Source organism: Halichoeres trimaculatus, unplaced genomic scaffold, assembly GCF_033239565.1.
Source record: "Halichoeres trimaculatus isolate MK-OKI-2021-1 unplaced genomic scaffold, fHalTri1.1 fHalTri1_scaffold_7, whole genome shotgun sequence".
NCBI lineage: Eukaryota > Metazoa > Chordata > Actinopteri > Labriformes > Labridae > Halichoeres > Halichoeres trimaculatus.
The window spans coordinates 33,259,179-33,283,185 of NW_027437185.1; the positions used below are offsets into that span (position 1 = coordinate 33,259,179).

The following is a 24,007-nucleotide window of genomic DNA, read 5'->3' on the forward strand; positions in this document are numbered from 1 at the left end:
GCTTTTCTTGTTCAATATCTTTCCATCCCAAATGGGGACAAATTTGCAGATCAGGCTTTGGTCAAATCTACCCCCTCGGTTCTGGAGCCTCGAGTTTTGGGAACTACGTGTTAATTACTTTTTAAGGCATTAAAAAGGGGCATAAGCTTAACTTTGGTTGTACCTTTGTTTGAGGTATTTTCTTCCGTGTTATGGCGCTTGTTTGGATTATCTGGATGAATTAAAAGTCATACCAAGGTTCCCAACGAAGAACCTGCGCAAGAACCATTGCATCATTTTTTTCCAAGCAAGTCAAGCATCACTTTTGTCTTTTAATGTCCTGAAATAAGATTTTTTTCTGGACTTTAAATGAATGTAAATGATATTAAGTCAAAGACTATTTTGAAGGAAAATAAGACAAAGCTTCTCAATTTTGTGTACAGTCAGTTTTGTTAGGTTGCTGTAAAGATGCTATGGAGGAGGGTCTGCTGTATTTGGACTACCTCGCCACCATCTGGCTGGGAGTCTCAGGCACACTGTCGTGAAGATGGGACTTTTAACTGGGCGTGTGTTTGTTTTGGAATTAAATGGAGATCAGATCCACTATCAACTTTTTACTGGGTACGACGCACCAAGGCAAGGTATTTATCAGTACAGTTACGTAGCGCTACAGTTTGAAAACATGACATCAAGCAAACGTTGTTGTAGCTGGCTATATGTAGCGCTATCAGCAGCCCGGTGCTACGACGTATCTGTAGGCTAACATGACAACAAGTAAACACTGTCAGTTTGTTTAGTAGCCGTCTATATTTAGCGCAGCTGACATGTCTGTAATGTGTAACGTTAGTGAATCCTGGTTATGTCCTGCCAGTCATCTACCAATCAGAGCTAACGTAACCTCACTCTTCATTTTATTGATAGACTCTCAAGTTTGAACAGACCACTGCAGAATAACTGCTGACTGTGGGTTGGAATCAACATTAGCACAAACAGTTTAGCCCTTTAGCCTTTTGCTCGTGCTCTATCTTTCTCCTGTTTATCTTTCTTCTGCTCTTCTGTCCTTTTTCTGTCTGACAGTTAGGCTCCAGTGTCCACCATCACTACAAAATTAATCTCAGAAATCGTTTTCAGATGTCTCTTCTCTCTACTAAACTTCGTCAGCCAGCGTGGTGTTGTCATAGAGTCTTCAACGTACCATAAATCAATCCAGTCCTGCTCGACCCCATCGGGAAACTAAGAAGTAGCAATCTAAAATAACCTGTAACCTGTAATATTGGTGCTGATAATCTCATTTTAAAGTATGGATTACTATCTGGCATATATCTAGAAGGGAGACTTTTTCAAGATCACTTTCAAACTCCTCACAGCCCCTTTAAATGATTTGATTTTCCTGAGGGAGCAACAGAAATATTGGAGTGTAGTGTGGGCTGAAACACGTCTGAACAAGCTTTGTTTATATTTTTTAATCTGATGCCTTGAACTGCTGGGATGTTTTCAGTTTTCGCCTAAGTTTTTTTTCTGCAACATCGGGTTTACAAACATAAAAAACATAAAAATTAGCTAAAATGTTTGTGATGAGAAACTTTGAGCCCTGGAGGAAGAGGAGGAGGAGGAGGAGGGGAAGGAGGAGTGTTCCTCGGTGGATAGTTACTAGACGACAGGTGGATGAATGGATTCTGCTTCCTCTGATGATGTTATCACGCTGCAGAGAGCTCCACCCCGCTGTCACACACCCCGCTGTCCATCCGAACATCCACCTTCAGGTCCTGAACCCGAGCGCTCAGGGCCTCCTGCGTCTTCTGGTCCTCGTGGTGACCCAGCGCCCCCTCCAGGATACTCAGTGCTCTGCTCTCCCCAACTGACCTCAGACCAGCTAGCAGGTCCTGGACCGTGCCGCCTGAAACCTGCAGGACAAAATCACACCGGTTAGAGCTCCTCCAATCACAGCTTGGGTCAGAGGTCACAGCTTTGAAGACGTGTGTGTTTGGGTGTGTGTGTGTGTGTGTGTGTGTGTGTGTGTGTGTGTGTGTGTGTGTGTGTGTGTGTGTGTGTGTGTGCAGACCTCGTAGCTGTCCAGCAGTGTTTTAGCAGGGGACGGGCTCAGCCTAAAAGCCATATTCAGGATCCCCAGACCAAGACTGTGTGCCAGATTTTCCCAGCATCCTTCACTCTCCAGAGAGCGACAGACTTCCTGTTTCACCTCCACGTCCAGGCTTGACAGGTCACCTTCACACACAGGAAAACAGAAAGACGTTAATGCTGCGAAACCTGTCATTACACCTGCAGTTTAACCATCAGTTTGGAAGTTTTGATCTGTATTTTAATCACTGGAGGTCAGTTTAAATTAACTTTAAATCTAACTTAAGTTAAGATCATGATAATAACTCACCTTGAGGAGGGATGAAGTCTCTCTGTGGAGTTTTTGGTTTGTACTCTTTACCGTTTAGAAGCTCCAACACCTGCAGACACACAAACACACAAAACACCCTTTTAAACTCAAGTTCGACTCCACTATGAAAGCTAAAAGGACACAGATAAAACGTGTCCTCCTACCTGTGTGTTTGCAGCCATGTTGAGAGGAGTCGTTCCTGGGATGTAGCCTTCATCCTCCTCCTCCTCCTCCTCCCTCTCGTCATCACAACACTCCTCCTCTCTGAAGAACAGTGGCTCGAAGTTTTCTCTGTGAGGGTCTGCACCTGAAACACAAACAGAGATACAGCGCTTGTTCTAACTCATGGTGATGTCATTTAGCTATACAGGTGTGTGCTGTTGTGAAAGGTGTGTGTGTATTCTACCTGCAGCCATGAGGAGCGCAGTGAGCTTCACAGAGCTCCTCCCTGCTGCGATGTGGAGAGGGGTGGAGCCGTTAAAGGTGTGAGAGTCCACTTTGGCGTTACCCTGAGGACGAAAAAAACAAACCATCAGACCTTTCTCACAAGTACCACAGGTAAATGAAACTATTAGGATGGAGTTTAAAGAGGGGGTACTGTGCTTTCTTAGTCTTTATACTTTCCCCAGGGGGCCCCCTGCAGCTTCTTTACATGATTTACAGCTTGATAAAAATCCTTTTTCTCTCTCCCTGGTGTTTGTCTGAAAGATGCTGTCTCTTTAAGGCTCCCTGCTCCACAGACCCCCTTTATTTTGATTAGGGCTGCAACGATTAGTCGACATAATCGACTACGTCGACGAAAAAAATTCATCGACGCAAATTTTAATAGTCGACGCGTCGTATTATTGTTTTTATTGTTGTTGTCACATGGTGAAATCAAATACCAGGGGGTAATACTCATCTGTAACTTCAGTTCACAGCATGAGGTGCTGTGTTATTGGATACTTTTATGGGAAAAGATCACTAAGTTCATACGTGCGGAAAATTGATGAGGAAAAACTCCACTTCCAGAGAGCGCTGTGCGCTGACGGAGGCTCTGCATCTCCGGCTTGGACAGCCTGACAGCTCCCGGAGTTTAGCGTCTGATAACGTGATCTAGAGAGTCTCCTTCACTCTCTGTTAGCGACAGTTTTTCAGGATCTAAGCGACAAACTAGTGTAAAAAATTCCCCTAACTTTTGAAAAGAGAGGAAATTTATCACTCTCAAGCTCACACTGCAGCGGTAACACTCAGCGGGGAGGAGGAGGGGCGGAGTGTGCATGAGCGAAGTGGAAGTAGCGTATGTAGAGAAACGAAACTTAACGCGTTGTCATGGAGAGTTGGGGGAGAGTCAGACGGGATCGCACAGAGAGCAAAGCAAGCCCCAATGAGCAAATAAACATTAGAAAACGAGCCCAAAGTCACTAATAAGCGGTCTGTCCAACACTGCGTACAACAACTTAATTTCCCTGTTACCTGCTTCATTCAGTTTGAGATTTAGCCTATTTATTTTTTGTATAGCCAAGTACTTTTATTTTTTCACGTCATCATGAATGAAATAAAGACAAACAAACAAACAAACAAACAAACGTGACACAGGGCTGACCAATCAGAGATGAGAACCTAACTCTGGGTAAATGCAGTAAAAATGCAAAACACAGGTTGAATTATAAAGGTCTGCACCTTTTAAAGGCCAAATTAGGTTGAAACTCAAAATAATCGTGATTAATCGACTAATCGAAAAAATAATTGATAGATTAGTCGACACTAAAAATAATCGTTAGTTGCAGCCCTAATTTTGATTGGCCAGCCCTCTGGAACAGGCAGGGCTACTGGCAGAGACTTTGATGTTTTTTGGGGCAAAGCTTTTGGTGCAGTTTACAGCCTACATAGAGGTTTGAAATTCTGCACGTTAAGTCTGATACCGCCTCTTTAAGGTTTCCACTCTGTGCTCTGATTAGTTTACCTCCAGTAGCAGACATCCAGCCAGAGACACGTTTTCAGCCTCGGTGGCGAGATGGAGGGCAGTTCGTCCACAGCTGCGCTCCTGAGCCTCCACGTTAGCTCCTGCCTCCAGCAGCTCCCTGAGGGATGAGAGCTGATTGGACAGAACAGCCAGGTGTATCGCACACAGACCTGTTACAGACGAAACACAGGAGGGTTACCAGACAGGTCAGTGTGTGAGAATGTGTGTGTTACTGTGTATGTGTGTGTGTGTGTGTGTGTGTGTGTGTGTGTGTGTGTGTGTGTGTGTGTGTGTGTGTGTGTGTGTACCTGCTGTGTTGGTGTGCTCCAGCAGTCCCCTCAGCTCCGGGTGTTGGAGTAAAAAGCGGACCATCCCTCCTCCCTCCAGCTGGGACGCCAGGTGGAGTACTGTGTTGCCATGACGATCCGTCAGAGTTGGGTCAGCGCCGGCCAATAGGAGCGCTTCCACTGCCTCCCGCTGCTGGGTGATAACAGCCAGGTGCAAAGGAGTCTGGGAACAGGGAGGTAAATGTTTCAGATATTGTTCACTGCTATTCTTGAATAAATTTTGCATTGTTAGTATTTTACAAACTTCTTTCTGTCTGGTTTAACATTTGTTTTGTCAACCTCCTCAGTTTCTAACACATTCTTTTGTTTGGTTTGGTTTCTCCTGGTCACACATCGTGGCAGTTCATACAAAAAAGACACTTCAGGTGCAGATATTTGTGGTTTAGTACCTGGTAGAGATGGTTCCTCATGTTGAGCACCTCCTCTCCAGGCAAAGCTGAGACAACCTGTGTCAGACTCTTCAGCGCCTCCTGCTGGCTGTGGAGAACTGCGAGATGAAGCCCACTGAGAGGAGAATCAGGAAAAGAGTCAATGCACTGCTGAAGGAATCTGTGCATCTTTAAGACTTGATGTTCAATAAACCAAGAACATGATGATGCTGTGTGCAGTTTTCAGGTTTAAGTTTTGGATTCTGTGTTTACTGACGTGTCTCCGTCTTCATCCTGTGCATCCATTAGGGGGCGCTGTGAAGCCAGCAGGTACGCTGAATCACCTGTGACAGAGTATTTAAAGAGAGCCTCCAGCTGTCTGCTGGTTTCCTGAAATAACCGCTCATCTGTTCAACACACAAAAACAAAATTTTAACAGCGAGAAAAAAATCTCAGTTAACCTCAAATAAAGATTTTTTAAGTTGCAGGATAAATAAACTGGACGACGTCTTCTTTACCATTGTCTGCATCTGGCTCCACACTGATTCCTCTCTCCTCGATCCTCTCTCCCACCTCCGGGCCTCCTGGCTGGCCTGAAAGTCTCAGTGCAGCCCCTGAACCTGAGTCATCGTCTGGATCACTGTCATCATCGCTGCTGTCATCTGCTGCATCACCCTCAGGGGCTGAAACATATCATCACATGGAATCAACACGTGATAAAGTGACACACAGATGAGCTCTAGTTTCCTTAAAACCCTTAAAATCATGTTAACTTTTCACCAATAAACTCTTTTTCTCACCATGTTTGATTCCTCCTCCTCCTCCTCCCAGACTAGCTGAGTATCCTGTTTGGAAGCCTCCTCCCCCTCCACCTCCTCCTCCTCCTCCACCGTAGTTGTAGGTGGTGAAGCCCTGGTGGAAGTAACCTGGACCTCCTCCTGCTGAGCCAGGTCCTCCTCCTCCTGCAGCGGGCCCTCCTCCACCTCGGTACAGACCTCCTCCTCCTCCTCCATGACCGCTGAAGTCGTTAAAGTTTGGTAGAGTCTTCTGTCTCTTCCTCTGCACCTCCTCTTTATCTGCACACACAGATTAAAAACACAGTCACGACTTCACCAGGGTGAGCAGATCCAGCAGGGGGCGGTGTTCACCTGATCATCACAGCAGCTCATCAACACCTCAGTGTAACATGACTGAACCTGGGATTAAACAAGGTGTAAAGATCTGAGTGAAAGGATCTTCCTGACCCACCTATGATCTGGGGGTGGTAGGTGAAGGGTTTGGGCTCGCTGGTCTCGTTGTCAGACTTCCTCTTCAGCTGGACGAACACTGATGTGGGCTTCTGAAGGTTCTGGTCTCTGTATTTTGGAGTCTTGAATACAATGGCAAACTGGCGACAGAAAACACATCATCATGATAAGGTTAGCTGCAAAGAACTTATGGCCAAAGTCACAAGCTGAACCCTTCATCAAGGCAATCTCATCGGTCTAAAAGCCCATCAGCAAATATCTGACAGAATATATATCCCTAGGAGTATTAGTTTAGATAAAGTTAACAACAACCTCCTCTTGCTGTGTACTGCTTGTTTACAATTCATTAGAAGTGAATGAGTCCTCTAAAATTTGTCCACAATATAAACCGATCCTTTGCTCATCACATCCCCCAGAGGAGCTCTGTTCACATGTTTTCTGTGAGTCTGAGTTTGACTGTAAAGTCCCACAGAGGCTTCACTCTGCCCACCTTTAGCAGTATGAAGCTAAAACACAGACTGATTGTCTTGTGATAAAAATCTGAATCTCTTGTTTGCTGAAACAGCATCAGATTAGTAATAAAGTCAAACTTCATGAGGTCTGTCCTCAAGAGAAGAATACTGAAGAAAACTGAAGACACTTGTTGAGCTGAGGTTTACAAAAGAGGATGAGAAGAGTAAGGTTGGACCCTGTCTTTACTGAATTTTTAAATTTCTTCTTCTTAAAATTCAGGTCAGGTGACAAGTTTTTACAGATAAAAATGTTAAATGTTATACTATACTTTATTTGTCTACAGTGATCTAATTTAAATTTTTTAAACTATAGTTATCTATTTTTTATTTTTTCCCCTTATTATTATTTTTGCTGTTGTGATTTTGTCTTCTTATTTGTTCATTACGCTCTTTGATATTAAGTGGCCTCCTCAATGTTACTGTGGGTGGGGGGTGGGAGTCAGGGCAACCTAATATCATGTATTGTATTGCATTGTACTATAAAAATCTTAAATAAACTTTGTTCAAAATACATATATAAATAGAAATAAAATACCATATAAATTGTCTTTCCTGCATAAAAAAACAAAGTCAATGGATTTTAAAAACGAACGTGGATCTAAAACCACCGGGTTAGCTGACCTGAGGGCTCTGGAGGGCTGATGCAGCTTAATACGGTCAGATAGGTACTCAGGGGCCAGACTATTCAGAGATTTTAAAACAAATAAAATAATCTTAAAATCAATCCTTTGCCTAACCAGAAGCCAGTGCAGTAAAGAAAGTACCAGTTATGTGCTCATGATTTTTTTTTGTCCTGGTGAGGAGACCTGCTGCAGCTTTGTGAACGAGCTGCGGGCAGCTGAGCTCTGACTCAGTGCGGACAGGGAATTGCAGTAGTCCAGGAGAGATGAAACAAAAGCATGGGCAACTTTTTCAAGAACTTTTTTGCTTAAGTATGATTTTACTTTGGCTTGAAGCCTCAGCTGAAAAAAAGCTAGCCTTGACCATAGCGGAATTTTAAGAAGTTTAAATCCATCCATGAAGACAGGCCTTGAACAGCAGATACAGCTGCACATCATCAGCAAAACAGTAAAAAGGAACAACATGCTTCCAGTGAACAGCCTGGCACCATCCTGTCCAGTTTGAGTCTAAGACAAAAGTCAAAATTCTGGTTTTGATTCTGGAGTTCTGCTCTTGATCCTCTCAGAGTTCTAGAACTTCTGCTGTTTCTCCTGCTGACGCCTGATTGGTCGATTCTTCTCAGACTGATACACTTTGTGATCTCTGGGCACAACGACTCTCCCTAAACTATCGCCTTTACCACAGCTGCTTTAACTGTGACTGGTATTGATTGTTCCACCACTATGAACAGAAGGATTTCTAACACTTCACACTGACCTGTCTGTGAACATCTGTAGGGGAAAAATCTCCCAGAGCCTCCCAGGTCAAGCCCGTATCGTCCTCCTCATAGAACCGGACCTGGATGTCATCTAGAAACACACATAAAGAAGTTAACATAGATATCAATCAAAATGATTAGAACAGAGAGGCTCATTTCTGCTTTCTCTTGGTCTAGAAATGCTACTGTTCATGCTTATCGTTGAGTGTTTGAATCAGAAACCACTCTGACTGGTTCTTCTAAACAACAAACACAAATCAAAACAAGCAAAGAGGAAGAAAAAGGGCAACAGGAGCAGGACTGGAAACAGTAATCCCAAATAACACGGCTCTCTTCCTCCTCAGGGATTTACATATCCGAGGGGGGAAACCCCTGAAGCTGGACTTCCTCCAGCAGAACAAAAACACTCAGACCGGGTGAACTGTAAAGTCAAAACTCATAGAGATAAACCTCAATACATTCAGATAAAGACTTCATAAAAACCAGCTGAGCTGCTTTAGGAAAGCATGAATCCACCCACTGTGACACTAATGTCGAGGCATTTTTTGCTGTACAAGCTTCAGCTTTTATAGATGAAACTTTGAGCTCATGTTCTTTAGCTTGAAATGTGTCCTTGTACCCAGGTGTTTCCTGGGGTTTAGACTGCCTAGGGTAGCTGGACATCGATTGAGGGGTTGCAGAATGCTACCCCAAAGAAACTGAAATTTAGAGTTGTTTTAAACTGCGTATTTATTCTATTAATTACAATATACGTTGTGGCAAAGTTTGAAAAAAGAAAAACAGAACAAGTGTTGATCTGCGGTTTTCAGCCTTTTTTTCTGCTACAAGACCCTGAAGGTCATTTTTGGTGGACATAGGACAGCGCCTGTTACAAAAATGACACTGAAAAGACATTGATAACACCTGTGCTATACATAAACTTTTTTTTTTTTTTTTTTGCTTAAAGCCTTTTGAAATACTTTGAAATCATACATCTGGGATGTTATGAAGTTATGATAAACCTAGAGCGACAGTGGGGGGTCACCAGTTGATGGCATTGTGATTTCAGGGACTTAAAATTTAGCAAAAAGGTTCCTCCATCTAGAGCAGTGGTCACCAACCTTTTTGAGTCCAATATCTCTAAACCCAACCAGCGTGAATGCAATATCTACCTATTGAAGGCTTGAAGGATTAACGATCAGCTGATGCGAAATACACGAGAGTGCCGGAGCGCAGCACTCATCATTACAGAATCCACAGACTGATTAAATTGAATATAACCCACACAGAGTGACAGAGGGAACTTATGCTGCTGAATCTTATAAATCTGGACATAATGTAGAAAGGAAGCTTTCTCCGCAACTCACGGGATATTTAGGTCATGACGTGAATCATTACAACCTAGAAAACACAGAGGTACATGATAGCGCGTCTGTAAACACTGGTAAATGATCATAGGAAGTGCGGATTTGATTTCCTTAAGCAACTTTTACAGCCATGGTCTGTATTTGTCTATAATGTGTGAGCTATGGGGCGGAACTCCATCATGCGCGATGAGGAATGATCCATTTTTGTATTATTTTCAAGATCTACTAGGGGAGCTTCAAAGATCGACCGGTCAATAGCGATCAAAGGGTTGGCGACCTCTGATGTGGAGGTTTCAATGTCATATCTGTTACATAATATAAATCAAAACAACACAAGACTTTTGTAGGAAGAATGCAGAATTTTGGCCCCAGCTCAGGATAAACTTTTCAAGTAAATTCCCTCCCTTGTAAAAAATCATTTGCCCAAACCACAATAAAACCTGTGTCATATATGAAAACAAAAGCAGCAGCAAGGGGGAGTTTTTTTTCTGGTTGGATCTTTCGGTAAGTTATGCTGACGCCATCTGACTTTGAATTCAAACAAACTTTCCCAACTGAGACAAATGATTGTTAAGTCTCAATCTGAAAGTAGAACGGTGAAAGGGAAATCACTGACATAATGACAAAATGTCCCTCTGACAGGTGTGTGAGGGTGATTTATGAGAGCCTCCAGCAGGTGGTGACATCAGATGACGGATAAAGCCTTTCTTTATGACATGAGAGTGACAGAAAGTGGTGTGTCACAGTTTTTAACCTTTGGTTGGTCTGATGTCATGGACCAGTGTGTCTCACCTTTCTGGACTTTGTCACAGAGCAGGTAGACCTCCTCTCCTCCGCTCACACAGCCGGCGGTTCGATCCATCCTCACGATCTTGAGGTTGGAGGCGTTTGGGGCCTCTGAAGGAGAAAACAGACGAATAGCAGGAAGTTACTTTTCTGGATTTATTTAGAGAGGTCAGGAAACAGAATGAGAGTAGGAGGCCGCACATTGGATTCAAACCCGGGCTGCTTGGCTTTACTGGCACCCACATTACTGCATCTTTACATCAACACTAAAGATGTCTTGAATGCTAGAATTTCAGCTCCTGGCCCTTTAACATCCCCCTATAATAAGCCTGATTTCTGATTGGTCAGCTCTCCAGGAGCTTCCTCCACTGCTGCCAAACTATAAAAGTCAATACCACTGACTTGACTCGTGCTTTATCTAAATGATGATTGATGAAACATGACTGTATGCTTTGATTTTGAACTAATTTTGTTCTCATTAGTAAGCTCTCCAGCAGCCTCCTCCGCTGTTGCCAAGCTAAAAAATTCTTTGGCATTAAATTACCCAGTTTGGTCAGACAGTTTGGTTTATTGTGCTCTTATAGGAAGAATCACTGATCGTTGAAGTCAAAGGAATAAGCAATTTTGTGAAACTTGTTGTTTCATTATGACAACCGACATTAAAATTAACATGTTTATCTTCACGAATAAAACTGTGCCTCCAAAGTACTTTGATCTTTTCTCATCATGAATATTTGACAAATTTAATTTGTCCCCTGGCGATGATGAGTAAAGTTTGTTTCATCTCTTTATCAAGCTGTAATTCTTGAACTCATTCCTTATCTCCAAAGATGAACCCTTGAGATTAAAACACACAAATCTGTTTTTAAGTTGAGGCTGTAACTGAAATGTGAATCATCACTCCTGACACTCGACTGTAGTAACTTTTGTAGCCACTGGGGGGAAACTGCTCCCTCAAAAAATCTCTGACTAAAAAATAAAATCATTGGCTAAAAGTGGAAATAGAAAACTCCAAAATATACAAACTGAAAGTAAAGCGAAAGAGAGAAACCATCCTGAGCTCTCGACCAGCAGGTTTTAGCTCTCTGAGAGGAAGCTGCAGCGTACGGAAACCAACCGAGCGGGAAGAGGGAAATGAAACCAGGCCTGACACGACTTCACTACAATCCTACCAGGGCTGAGATTATATCAGAGCTCAATCTCAATACTGAGAGCTCAGGAGAAATAAAACACACAGAAAACCTAAAGAGGAGGATTTCCCCAACATTTAAAGAAAATTAAGGTTGATCTGCAGAACTCAGGAGTCTGCAGAGCATAAACGTGACTGTGCGTTGACTCACTGCTGTCGTAGATCGGTTCAGACACGACAGGCTCAAGCCGTCTGGAGAAACCGCCGTCACTGTCTGGAAGGAATGCCGTGAACATGAGCCGAACCACGCTGAGGTCCATTTCTTTGGCCTGTAGCGCTGCCGCTGAGCTGATCACATTGCGCTGGTGGTCTGAAGACGGAAGGGAGAAACAGTTTAAATCTGAGAAGGAAGATTACATGAGGTTTGAAGATGTGAACAGTATTTTGTGACTGACCTGTGAGCTCTCTGGAGACTCGGACTTCTCCCAGCAGGGCGTCGATCTCTGGGTGGATGGAGACTCCAATGTTGTGTCCCATCCTGTAGGCCTCGATCATCCTCTCCTCCAGCGTCTTTGCCACATTCTTCTTCGTCACATGGAGGATGCCGAGGTTTGGAAAACTAAGAAAAATAAAAACACACAAATGAGTTTGTAAACTGTGAGCTGTCGAGGTGAACTTAAACTGAACAGTGTGTGTGTGTGTGTGTGTGTGTGTGTGTGTGTGTGTGTGTGTGTGTGTGTGTGTGTGTGTGTGTGTGAGGCGGACCTGATGTTTGAGTCTTTAGGCTGTAGGTCGGCGATGCAGATCCCTTTGTCACACTGTTTTCCCACCAAACTGTGAGCGTGGAGCTGAGGGTGGGGGGTCAGCGCCGTTACTAGCTGAACCACAACACGAGCTGGACCCTGGTAGTTACAGATCTGAAACACACAAGTACCTCAGTTTCAATCCCTGTGGACATCTCATCATTTAACCAAAATAAAAACCTTCACTTTCCAATTCAAATATTGTCCCAGCTTTAATGAAACCATTTCCCTAATAAGTCATTTGTTTGCAAGATTGACAAACTTTCCTTTAATGTCACCTGTTAAAAAAGTATTCTCACTAAAATCTGTTTCTAAGTTTAAAGTGAAAAAAACCCAAAGAAAATATGTGTGGATTTTATGTCTGATACATTCATTTTTTTTTTTTTTAAATCCCCAGGTTAATTGATAATTAAAATATTCGTTAATTTCAGCCTTTAATTGTCCTCTAAATAGTCACTACTTTCCACATGCGTACTTAATCTGCTCCAGTATCTTCATTTTGCAAAAGCACTGTTATTGTATAAAGGGAATTGAAGAAACAGTTATAAATTTTATGTCTGATTCATCAATTAATTGATTAATCGAAAAAATAATAGGTAGATTAATCAATTAATTGGATATAGCTGTTAGTTTCAGCCCTTACACTTCATCATCCCAACTTTTCTAGCTATCTTAAATTTGCAGGAAAAAAATCATTTTGCATAATTACTCTTTATTGTATACAGGGAATTGAAGAAAAAAGGTGTTAAAATTATGTTCAATTAATCCACATATTAATCAATTATTTAAACAAACATTAGTTGAAGCCCTTCTGCTCAAGTGTCTCTATTTTCCTTAAATGTCCCCAATTTGATTAAATGGCTTCATTTTGAATGAATTGTGTTTTCAATAAAGAAAAAATGAAGACAAAAGGTGTAGATTTTTCAAAGTTATCAGTTACTGATTATTTAAATAATCTACAGTTGCAGCCAGTTGCCTAAACTGTCCTCTTCATTTTTCAAAGGTGAGATAACTCTCCTTAAAATGTTATCAGTCTGCAAACACAGTAAAGGACATTTTTCACCAGCCTGTTTCCTGCTCCATCCACTGCACTGTCTTCTCTGAATAAAGGCAGAAAAATCTCCCAAGAATAGCTTCAAAAACACCAAAAAGAATCGCTTTGCATTCGTAATAAATCAAAATTTGCGAAACAATGATAGAGTTTTAAACATTTGGTTACAATTACAAGTAATTGTGAGTAACTGCTGCCCAGTTTTCTTTCCTTGTTGTCATCAAATCAAAAAAATATCATTTCTCAACAACAATACGCATACATGTGGCAAGAAATTAGCAAACAACAAAAAAAACGACAGTTGAAAACACATTTTCAGAACAAGCAAAAAGCATTTTCTGAAAATTACCAAATTAAAGACGAACAAAATTTATTGATTTCAAAACTGTTCTTGAAAAATGAGATCAAAGCAACATCTCATAGCCATAAATCATCAGCCATATCAGCCACAGTCATAAAAATCCTTTTTTGTGTATTTACATTTTACCAAGCTGCTAAGCAGCTGCTGTATGGGCTTTTTATACATCTTAAAGTGGGCTGGTTTTTAATTTATTGGTTTTACACAAATATGGAAAGAACTCAATATTTTAATGTTAAATTCATTTCAAAGTAGTTTTGTTGTGACATAAATAAATAGACAAAAAATTCACTTATAAAACTTCACAAGCTGTGTTATGTTTTGCGGCTCCAGACTACTCGACTTTGATGGGGGGGGCTTTCATTATAGTAAAGGTTGCAGACCCCTGGATTAGACAAACAATTATTATTATGTGCAAAAAAAAGCTTACTCAAGGCTAAATTTTACACTTTACCAAAAGTATATTATCTGGAATCAGATGGCAATTTTCATCAGCCCAATATTCAATGGCGTGGAAAGTCTAGACCCTGAGAGGGATCACTGGATCAGAAAGGTTTGATTGATGCTCCATGACTCAGACTGAGACGTGATTTGGGTATTTTGTCTCTGCTGTGGTTTGAAAACACTTTCCCATACTCACACAGATGACTCACAACTTTCTCCATCGCATGAAAAGTGAACAGCAGGGCCCCTCATGGGATGTTGGCAAATGTTTTCGCCATTTCAAGCCAAATTTTCACGGCGCAGATATTGTAAATCATAAGTTCAGACCCTCTGGGCAGGTGTCAAATTCAGTCTGAGTGTTTCAAACCACTAATTTCCTTTCTTGTGTCGTCTCTGAAGCATCTCCCACATGCTGATTTTCATATTATCACTTCACTGCATTGTGTCTGAGCTGTTCGGCAGAGAGGAAATCTAAAAGAGCCCTGCCCTCCTGCTCCTGCTCTGTGGGTTGAATACGGTCGCTGCAGGTATTCGCCTGCAGGAACGTTGCAACTGCTGCAGTACATAAACTCGAGCCCACTTCCTCTTCCCTGTTCAGACAGCCAATCACAAACCAGCCCAGTTCCTCGAAATGCAGCGAGTATTATTGTTCAATGGTTTCCTGACTTTGGCTGCCAGAAGCTGGTGTTAAAAAAAATGTGGTCATGTTTTACATGTTTAGGATCATAATTGGATTTACATTTACACAAAATGTTCTAATGTTTCCAGTATATTAATTCTGCCTATCACCAGTTGTAATGCCTGCAACATAACTCTTGAATGGGTCAGAGCATGGCCTCCAAAATCTCTTGTTTTTGTCTCTGACAGGTTCAGAAAAGGTCAGAAAAGGTGTGAAGTGAAAAAGTCATGTGTAAAAAGATAAGGTGGTAATTTCACAAAACAAAACATGAAATTTGACAGAAATAAAGTATAACTTCACAACCACATTCCTCATTTTCAAACTGGCACACAAATGTCTGAGTTTTTACTTGCAAATTTACCACTTATATCACATAAATGTGTTACTTTTTTCTAAAAAAAAGGTCCAACTTTTTAGTCATATATTTTTTACATAACTGTCCTAAATTCCCAGTTTTGTTTTGTCAAATACTTGACATTAACGTTGCAGTTTTACAACTTTATTCCCAATAATTTGGCTATTTTGTTTTATTTAGGATATATAAAATCTTTCTTAAAAAGGTCCAATTTTTTACGCTAAAATCAACCGTTTAAGCACATTCCTTTACGACGCCATCCTAATGAACGTCTGACTTTTTATCCTGACTTTTTCATATTATCCCAAATCAGTGGCGGCTGCTGGTCAGTAAAGGAGGGGAAGCTCATTTTTTTCCGGCTTACATCATAAATTTGTTTATCTATTTAAAAATAAATTCTACCCTCCGTTCCTTTTCAAGAAAATGATCTGTGACCCTGTCGTACCAACCAGGTGTTTTTTCCAGGGATTTTACCAGTGTTCTCTCAATGGCCAGCAGAGCTAGACTGCTTAAACGGCCTTGGCCCATTGTGTTGCGGGTGTAAAACTTGAGCAGCTTTGAACAGGAGAAGCTCCTCTCAACAGAAGCTGCTCCAGTGGAGGGTTATACTTCAAGATCGCTGACTGGCTTATTTCACTGTCAATCAAAAAGGGATTCGGCCTCAGAAAGATCATCCAATCATCATGCAGAAGCCCAGCGTCCAGGCCAGCCCACTGCCTCATAGACCCCCAGAGATGCTGAGCATCTGATGGGCGGGACAAAGCCCAGCGTTTATCCAATGACCGTCCAGTTTCCACAGTGGAACAACCCACTCTACGCTTCCCCGCTGAAGTCAGAAGACACTCAGCGTCCGACTGTGTTAAATCACTGAGACGCTGCGGGGATGAATGAGAAGGAGGTGGAGCCAGTTACCTGTGATAGGAGCTGATTCTGAACAAAAGATGAAGGAATTTCAATGACATGTACTCACAGCAGAACATATCAACACTTTTTTTGGGGACATTTTAGGGGAAGCTGAGCTTCCATTGCAGTCTTAGAGCAATCACCACTGTCCTAAATTCACTTTTTATAAATGTTTAACTTTTTAACCCTTTAATCACACAAATTTACAACTTTAATCTATTACTGTTTTCTGCTTCATTCTTATAAATTCACTGTTTTGTTGGATAAATAGCTGAATTTTCGTATTAAATTTACCACTTTCATTGCATGGCACCTGATTGACAATTATCTTCTAAATTTTCTTTTTAATGAAATAATGTACAAGTTTGTTTTGGTAAATGTTTGACCTTTTACTTGAGAGTTTACCACTTTATTCTTTAAAAAATGCTACTAAGGATGAATGTTAGAATTTTTTCATTTTAATTTTCCCCCTTGTCTGAAAAATATTCAGATGAAATAACTGCTTTTACTGAAAATTCAATCTACTTTTATATTTTTCTTAAATGTACAACTATGTTTGACTTTCTACTCCTAAATACACTACTTTTTTCACACATTTAGTAGATTCATTTATATTAATGACTTTATTCATATGAATTGATGAAATTAACCTGGATATTACAAATTGTTGGTATATATTGTCACTAGCGCTCCAAATAACTCTTCTGTTTCGACTCAGGCCGCACTTATCTACTTTTTTTTTCAAGGGTACGTTTGAACCAAGTTCAAACTGATTACAGAGACTCATCATTATATTGTAAAATTTATCTCATTAACACACTTAGGGGTACAGTTTGAAACTAGTTCGGACTCATGTCCTTTCAATGCAACAAAATCAACGCCATGAATAGTAAGTGAGTGAAAAGAGGCTTTTGGTGCAGAACAACATTCAGAAATGGTTCCAGGAAATGATCACAGACTGCTGAGTGTGAGCTAGTCTTTCCTCTGAGCTCTGCAGCTCTCAGCAGCTCTCGGTGTCGTGCAAACATGAAGCGCTGGAGTGATGTGTTGGTCAAGTCAGAGGCTTCAGAAGCTGACAGTATTTGAGTCTGAGTGGGCGCTCACTCGGATATTACACCTCTGCATGTTTAACTTTCATCTCTGAGCTGACACTGAGCTTCTCTCCTCTCTGTGACGCCATGTAACTTCCTTTAATTTCATGAGTGGGTGTAATTGGAGGAAATTCCCAATGTACATAAAACACAGCCGAGGTGTGTGTGTGTTTGTGTGTGTGTGTGAGAGTGTGTGGGAGAGATCGTATAAACCAGGACAGGTCCAGGCCAGCAGGATACTCTTCTTCTACAGAAAAGTTTAACTGTGATATCATCTTATATTTTAGATCAAACAAAAATAATCACACCCCAGAGTTAGTCATCCTCTAAATTTAGTAAATTACTTCAATCATTTTTCCGTCTCATCAAAAACCAATCAGCAACGTTGCTCGTTTAACGACATAGGCCTGTGCGGGTTTTCATGAACTATAAGTTAAACGATAGTAAAGACAACTCAACGTGGGCAGCGGGAGAAATTTCCCCAGGGGTAAAGTTAGCTGCATGGGTCATATAACACTATGTCGGACTGAACTGCATCACATTACATCATGACTTTAAGTGATGTAACCTGATGTAACTTGAAGTAACGTGGCGTGGCCTGGCATTACATGATCTGAAATCAATGTCTCCTCCTATCATGTTGTAACAATCATACTGTATTGTACTGTAGTGAATCGTGTTGTTTTCTATCAGAGTGCTTCATGAGATATACTGCATCACATTGTATTGTGTCATCATACCCTTTGCATGACTTCAATTCATGTGACTTGACCTAACTTGGTTGAGGTGTGAAAAAATATCAGTACTGCTATCTATCCCGATACTTTGACCTGTGATAAAATATTGACATTTCAACGCTAAATATCCATATTTGTGTTAAAATTCATATTTTTGGGTGAGTTGGAAGTATAATACGTCTTTCACACCTCCACTGCGGTAGATGGCACTGAAGAGCTACTCTGCTGGATGTTGCCCATAAACTGTGTAATAAATCTAATCTCAAAGCATATTCAAAATATCTTATTCCTAAACTTGATGATGTGGGTTTTGAAGCCGCAAACACCAACATTTCCTCTCTATTCTTGGATCAGTAAGTTTAAAAATCATTTAAAGTTTAATTTTTACCGTGTAGTAGACTGATTAAACAATAATCATAGTCAAGTTTTGCGCAATATTAGATTTTTTTTATGAGTAAAATTGGTTACACCAAGTGGCATTTATCAGTTTCACCAACTAACCAAGTCTTTCACCCAATATTTTTTTGCAACACTAGTTTAATGTCACAAACTTGATACACTTTATGTTTTCAAGTTAAGTGTGTGAATGAAACACGGCATCTGACTTTCATTATTTCAAACAAAAGAAAATAGAAAGGTTGTTTTCAACCAAATAGTTAACTGTGTAGAATATCCCAGTAAATCACAATATCCTGATATTATCATATTATATTATCATATTATCATCGTGAGGCTCTGGGCTGTAATCACCCCTATAACAACATGATTTAATGTAAATTTACATGGCATTACTTTATAGGACTTGATGTTGCATGACTTTTCATGAAAAGACTTAATGAAACTTAGCATTTCATGATGTGACTTTTATATGACATGGCTTTAAAACACCTGATGCATGATTTTATGTAACCCGTTTTCACGTGACTTGACCTAACAAGACCTGCCTGTTGTGGCAGCTCTCTCTTCTTTGTCCATTTCTTGTGTTTTTTCATCTCTTTTTTTCGTCATCTTTGCATTTAGAGTGGATCATTACTTTGTATGGCTCATTTGTCAGTCATGGACACCAAACATTGTTTCTTTAGTGATATTTTTACTACTTTTTCTCCTGTGTTTGTCTGGAGATTCTACATGTAATCATGGCTGCATTGTTTACATGTGAAATAAGCTGTTAGCAGCCTGTAACATGCCAATGCTAACTGGTGTAAGGCCAGATGTTTCCCCACAAGGTGAGGAGAAGGAGGTGACGACGATTGGGAACGTAAGATCCGTCTCCAATAAGATGGATGAGCTAGCCATGCTAGCCCAACAACAGAGGGAATACCAGAAGGCAGAGTAGCATCATGCTATTCACAGACATGGCTAACGGAGCTAACACCAGACACCAACGCCACATTGGAAGAGCTTCACCTGCTGTGAGCAGACAGGATCCAGGAGACAGAGACTGAACAGACTGCTGAAGAAGCTCAGTCCTGGACCCTGTGGAGGTGGAGGCTGGCTGACTGGACAATGATGGACAAGCTGTTATCATCTATTTTCTTATGGACCTTTTTTCATTTTCCATACACTTTCTTACTTTTGTTTTCTTGAATGCTGAAGTGACTCCTGAATTTCCACTCAGGGATATATAAAAATATTTTCTATTCTATTCTATTCTATTTTAACCACTAGACCAGAGCAATAAGGAACCAGGCTGCTAGCTTTGGCCACAAACTGCTTTACAGTTTTTACTTGTTTATCTCTGAGCAAGTGATCAGTATTTCAATGGTTTGTAGTTTTTTTCATGACAGTGAAAACACATGTACCTTGTTGTATTGACTGTATTGTGTTTATAATTAGCACAGCTGTTATAAAGAGCGGTTAACCCAAGTCTTTCCTGAGAAGTGTCAGAGGACATTCTCTGGAAATCACAGACTTATACAACAGTTATTTCAAAACTTCTGGAGAACCACACACACACTGAAGCAGAACAGGTAGAAAAACAAAAACCCACATGGCTTTAATGTTCTGATAAACTGCATTTAAAGGACGAGGCTCTCAATTTAGGAGAAAAATATTCATAAAATTCTAAAAAAGGCTGAACATCAAAGACAGACTCAGTGAATCATCATCATCATCATCATCATCCTCCTCCTCTGCATCGATCCAACCAGAACAACAGGAGGGGTTTTTCCCATTCTGCAGCCTTAACATGCACACAACAACGTGAAGAGACATAAAACGCACACACGTGTTATACAGCGACACAGGGGGATGACTTCCTCCTTTGTACTGATGACATCATGGCAGAAAATGTCCATGAACACTTTCAGTAGACTGTGAAACTTAACATACAATACGGTCAGTCAGTTTGAGCTCACTTTTGTCTTTCCATGTCTCAAATTAAGACATATTTCTCGGCTTGTTAGGTGAAAATGGCTCATCTTAAGTCGAATAAGAGATTTTTGTACTAGAAAAACTTGCTTTGTGTTAGATTTTGCAATGCACAGTTGGACAATGTAGATAACTTGAGTATGAGGGAAAAACCCCAAAAATGGGCTGAACAACATAACTCAAAAAGTAACAGACGGATCTTGATGAAATTTTCAGGAAATGTTTAAAATGAGATAAAGAAGAAATGATTAAATTTTGGAGGTGATCTGGATCACTGTCTGGACCCAGGACTTTTTTAAAGGATTCTTTATCATTGTGAAATAGGGCTGTTTTCACCATATGTGTATATAACTCCACCATAAATGGTCGGATTGCTTTGCAAAACAATACAAGACAAGGTCACCATAATTTCTGACAGATGTAAAAGTACGATACAGATCCTGGAAATATTCTGGACACTAAGATCCAGAATATGAAATATGTACTGGGTCATCATAATTTTCAACAATGTCAGGAAACAAATTATCGTACAAACCTGCAACTAACACCAAAATGTAGCAGACAGTCTGCTGAAAGGGAGTATAACATTAAAGTAAGACTTAAGTGTTGGTGACAATCCTGATAACCAGTGGCAGGGGGAGCACACCTCCCACCTCTCTACAGGTATACAAAAGTGAGAGTATTTCAAGAATACTTAGAATTCCTCCCAATGAAGTCTGAATTTCCCACCCCTGGTTTTTGTTTTGTAGACACCATTAGATGTGGCATCTGTTGGGACGTGTCTAAAGCCTGGATTCTCCTGAATCATATTTGATCAGGATATTTTTCCACTGTGAAGTCAGTGAGCAGAGTCGGAGCGTCAGACTGCAGCAAGAATCTGGGGGTTTCCCATCTCTGCTGGTTTGGTCAGATTATGTGGCAGAGTCAGACTCCTGACTAAACACCAACAGGAGCGGCATGATGTGGAATAAACGCTGACAGTCTAACAAAGACTTTAAATCAAACACAGATTAAACATGCAGCTGCTTTGCCGCTTTGTGTTTCCTCTAAACCACAACACCAAACACGTTAGGTGAAGCTTAACCTGTCACAGACCTCCCAGTTCTCCTCTCCACAGGAAACAAAAGCTCAACCACACACTCAGCTCTCTCTGCTTACCGCAGCAAATGCTCCCATCACTTCCTGAACATTATTTGTTTATTAGAAAAAACATTTCCATCAGCTCGCTGTGACACTCGCAGCTCTGAAGCTCAAGGTTTTCATGTGTCTTTTTGAACAATATATTGACTACTTTCCACACAGACAACCTGTAAATCATCTAAACAGAAGGTAACTTCTGCTACGGACAGGAAGTGGTACCTTAACAGTCGGGTATGTCTTCCTGTTCTTCTCACTCGAGGCCCCGGGCAGACCGCCATGAGAGGGACCCTCGCAGCCGTACCTGAACCTGAAGCCACGCTGCAACAGAAAGACACAAAAAGAATCAACAAAACCAATTAAAAAAAATCACACAGATTAAATTTTTCAGGCCAAACTTTGTTATGACTTTTTCTTCTCAGCCTTCTGATAAAATTCCCAGAAAAAGTCAGCTCAATGCAAGGGCACAGGGGAAATATTGAGCAAATTTAACTTTATAATGTTTGCTTGGTGTGATTTCAAAGAAGGGGCATGTGAGAGGATGGATAAAAACATCTGATGTCACTTCCTCCACAAACTCATCTGACCGGGAAGGCATGAGGGGCTTGTCTGAACAGGAAACTTCAGGAGAATTTGGTGCAGGGTTCCTGAAAATTGTGTATAAGAGGCGATAGATGATACCTCCGTAACTCACGGATCCACCCACAGTACTTTTTACTAACAGTAATACCTGACTGATGTCATGTGAAACATAAAAATAGATCAGTTCCCTTCTGACAGATTAAGAAGAAGGGGAGGAGGATGAAGAGGAGGAAGCAGACAGGTAAATTTTACCTGTTTGGGTTGCTCCACGATCTGTAAAGACGGTCCATCCACTGAAAGCAGAGACACAGGTTCAGATGTTAGATGTTCAGAGTCGAGTGATGTTGATAATGTTACAGTAACAGTGGTGAGCTGAAGAAGGAGGAGGCTTCCTACGTGACTAAAGGAACATGAGGGAAAGCATCAAGGCTGGGAGTCTAACTAGCAATCGCTGTGTTGAGGACTAAAGTCTCTTTATTTCTGAGGTTAAGGGAAGAATCCATGTTAAAAAAAATAAAAAATTTGAAATTTTAAAGGTCCCATATTATGCAAAATCACTGAAGTCTTTTAGTGAAATTTGTAGGTCTTTGGCTTTCCTCCCAGCCCACAAAATGTGATATTTAATGACAAAACCTGTACTTAGTAGTGCTTGTGAATGTAAAATCCTGACCTCAAACGAGCTGTTTGGATTTTGGGGATTTGCCGACGTCAGTGATTCCCTTTTTTGACCAATCAGGAGCAAGTCTGACCTGATTGGTCCACCAGAGCAGAAACCCCCGAACCCCTTCCCCGCCCATTCTCCTCCCCGCTGCTGGAGAGAAATCTCTCCAGATGCGGGGAGGAGAATGCCAAAGTTGAAGAGCCATCACTGCTCTGTTTTTGGCTGTAAACAGCCATATAGTTCCATGCACAAGCTTCCCATCTCAGAAGAAGACAAGACTGAGTGGCTAGAGTTCATTTATCAAGGAAATGTGCCAGCTACACTCAGTAAAACTGTGCATGTGTGTGCTAGTCACTTCACGGCCGACTGCTTTTCCAACTTTGGACAGTAAAATAGAGGGCTAGCGAATAGACTGGTCCTGAATCCAGGCGCATTACCAACCATCCTCCAACAAACCTGGGACCCTGGAAATGTGAGCATTTTAAATGCTGTGTGCTGTGGAGCAGATGTAAGAGCTTTTCCTCAGTGTCCCCTCTGTCTCTGTGCTAGCTTCAGGATGCTAACTTTAGCTGCGGTCAGCCGGTAGTTTTAGCCTGTATTGTTACGGTTAACGAGCTTTGCTGTTTTCTAAACATTGTGCACTCGGAGCTCAGTAGTCATGGTTACATGTCGCCGCTTTCAGTGATACGGTATCAGCGGTGACTCATTTACATATGAAGGCCACGCCCACTAAATCAGAGCGTTCTGAACAGAGGGGCTATGAGAGCCTGGAAACAATGCTGCTGTGCTTGATTTATTGCTTTTTGGACCAAAACATGATCCTACCATTTCATGAAGACATCAATGATCCATATTAAACTGCAGAAAAGGAGCATAATATGGGACTTTTAAAAAAGTCTGATAAAAAAAACAGTATTCTGCGATCAAAGTCATAATTCCAGAATTTAAGTAAAAATTCTGTGGGAAAAAATTTGAGATAAACTTCAGACTACTGACATAATTACAAGTTAATTCTGAATAAGTACTTCATTCTCAGATTGCTGACTTTTTTCTCCTAATGATAAAATTGGTGTCAAAATTCCGAGAGAATAAAAAATGTAAACCTCAGATAGAAAATACAGAATACATTGTTTACACTAACTTTTCCTAGTATAACTTTATCTTTAATCTCAGATATAGTACTTTTATGTCTCAGCGTTAGGGCTGGGATGATATGCATTTCTCTTGGTTTGATTCTTTTATGATTTATATTTAAATTGTGATTCTTCATTATTTCTGATTATTGTGACTTTGGTTTGCTCTTTTACCACTAGACCATGTAAAAAAATTCAATCATGATGTTGTCCACAGACTATATCAGGAGCCGAAGTATGCACATCACATGTGAGTCAGTTTTTAAGGCTTATTCAG

At 40.9% G+C, this 24,007-nt stretch overlaps 1 protein-coding gene across 1 annotated transcript in view; it reads right to left on the reverse strand.

Annotated features, from left to right (window-relative positions):
• Nucleotides 1-1,540: 1,540 nt before the first annotated feature.
• nfkb1 (nuclear factor of kappa light polypeptide gene enhancer in B-cells 1) overlaps nt 1,541-24,007 on the reverse strand; it is a 29,189-nt gene continuing 6,722 nt past the window's right edge. The window contains exons 4-22 of the mRNA XM_074674409.1: nt 22,189-22,229; nt 21,577-21,675; nt 12,192-12,343; nt 11,882-12,045; nt 11,638-11,796; nt 10,304-10,408; nt 8,165-8,256; nt 6,277-6,415; nt 5,829-6,104; nt 5,547-5,711; nt 5,306-5,435; nt 5,050-5,164; nt 4,622-4,823; nt 4,314-4,483; nt 2,775-2,877; nt 2,533-2,675; nt 2,369-2,438; nt 2,042-2,205; nt 1,541-1,883 (exon numbers count right to left, since the gene is read on the reverse strand). Coding sequence (XP_074530510.1) covers nt 1,677-1,883; nt 2,042-2,205; nt 2,369-2,438; nt 2,533-2,675; nt 2,775-2,877; nt 4,314-4,483; nt 4,622-4,823; nt 5,050-5,164; nt 5,306-5,435; nt 5,547-5,711; nt 5,829-6,104; nt 6,277-6,415; nt 8,165-8,256; nt 10,304-10,408; nt 11,638-11,796; nt 11,882-12,045; nt 12,192-12,343; nt 21,577-21,675; nt 22,189-22,229 — 2,696 coding nt within the window. The 3' untranslated portion in view covers nt 1,541-1,676. The remainder of the gene's footprint in view (nt 1,884-2,041; nt 2,206-2,368; nt 2,439-2,532; nt 2,676-2,774; nt 2,878-4,313; nt 4,484-4,621; nt 4,824-5,049; nt 5,165-5,305; nt 5,436-5,546; nt 5,712-5,828; nt 6,105-6,276; nt 6,416-8,164; nt 8,257-10,303; nt 10,409-11,637; nt 11,797-11,881; nt 12,046-12,191; nt 12,344-21,576; nt 21,676-22,188; nt 22,230-24,007) is intronic.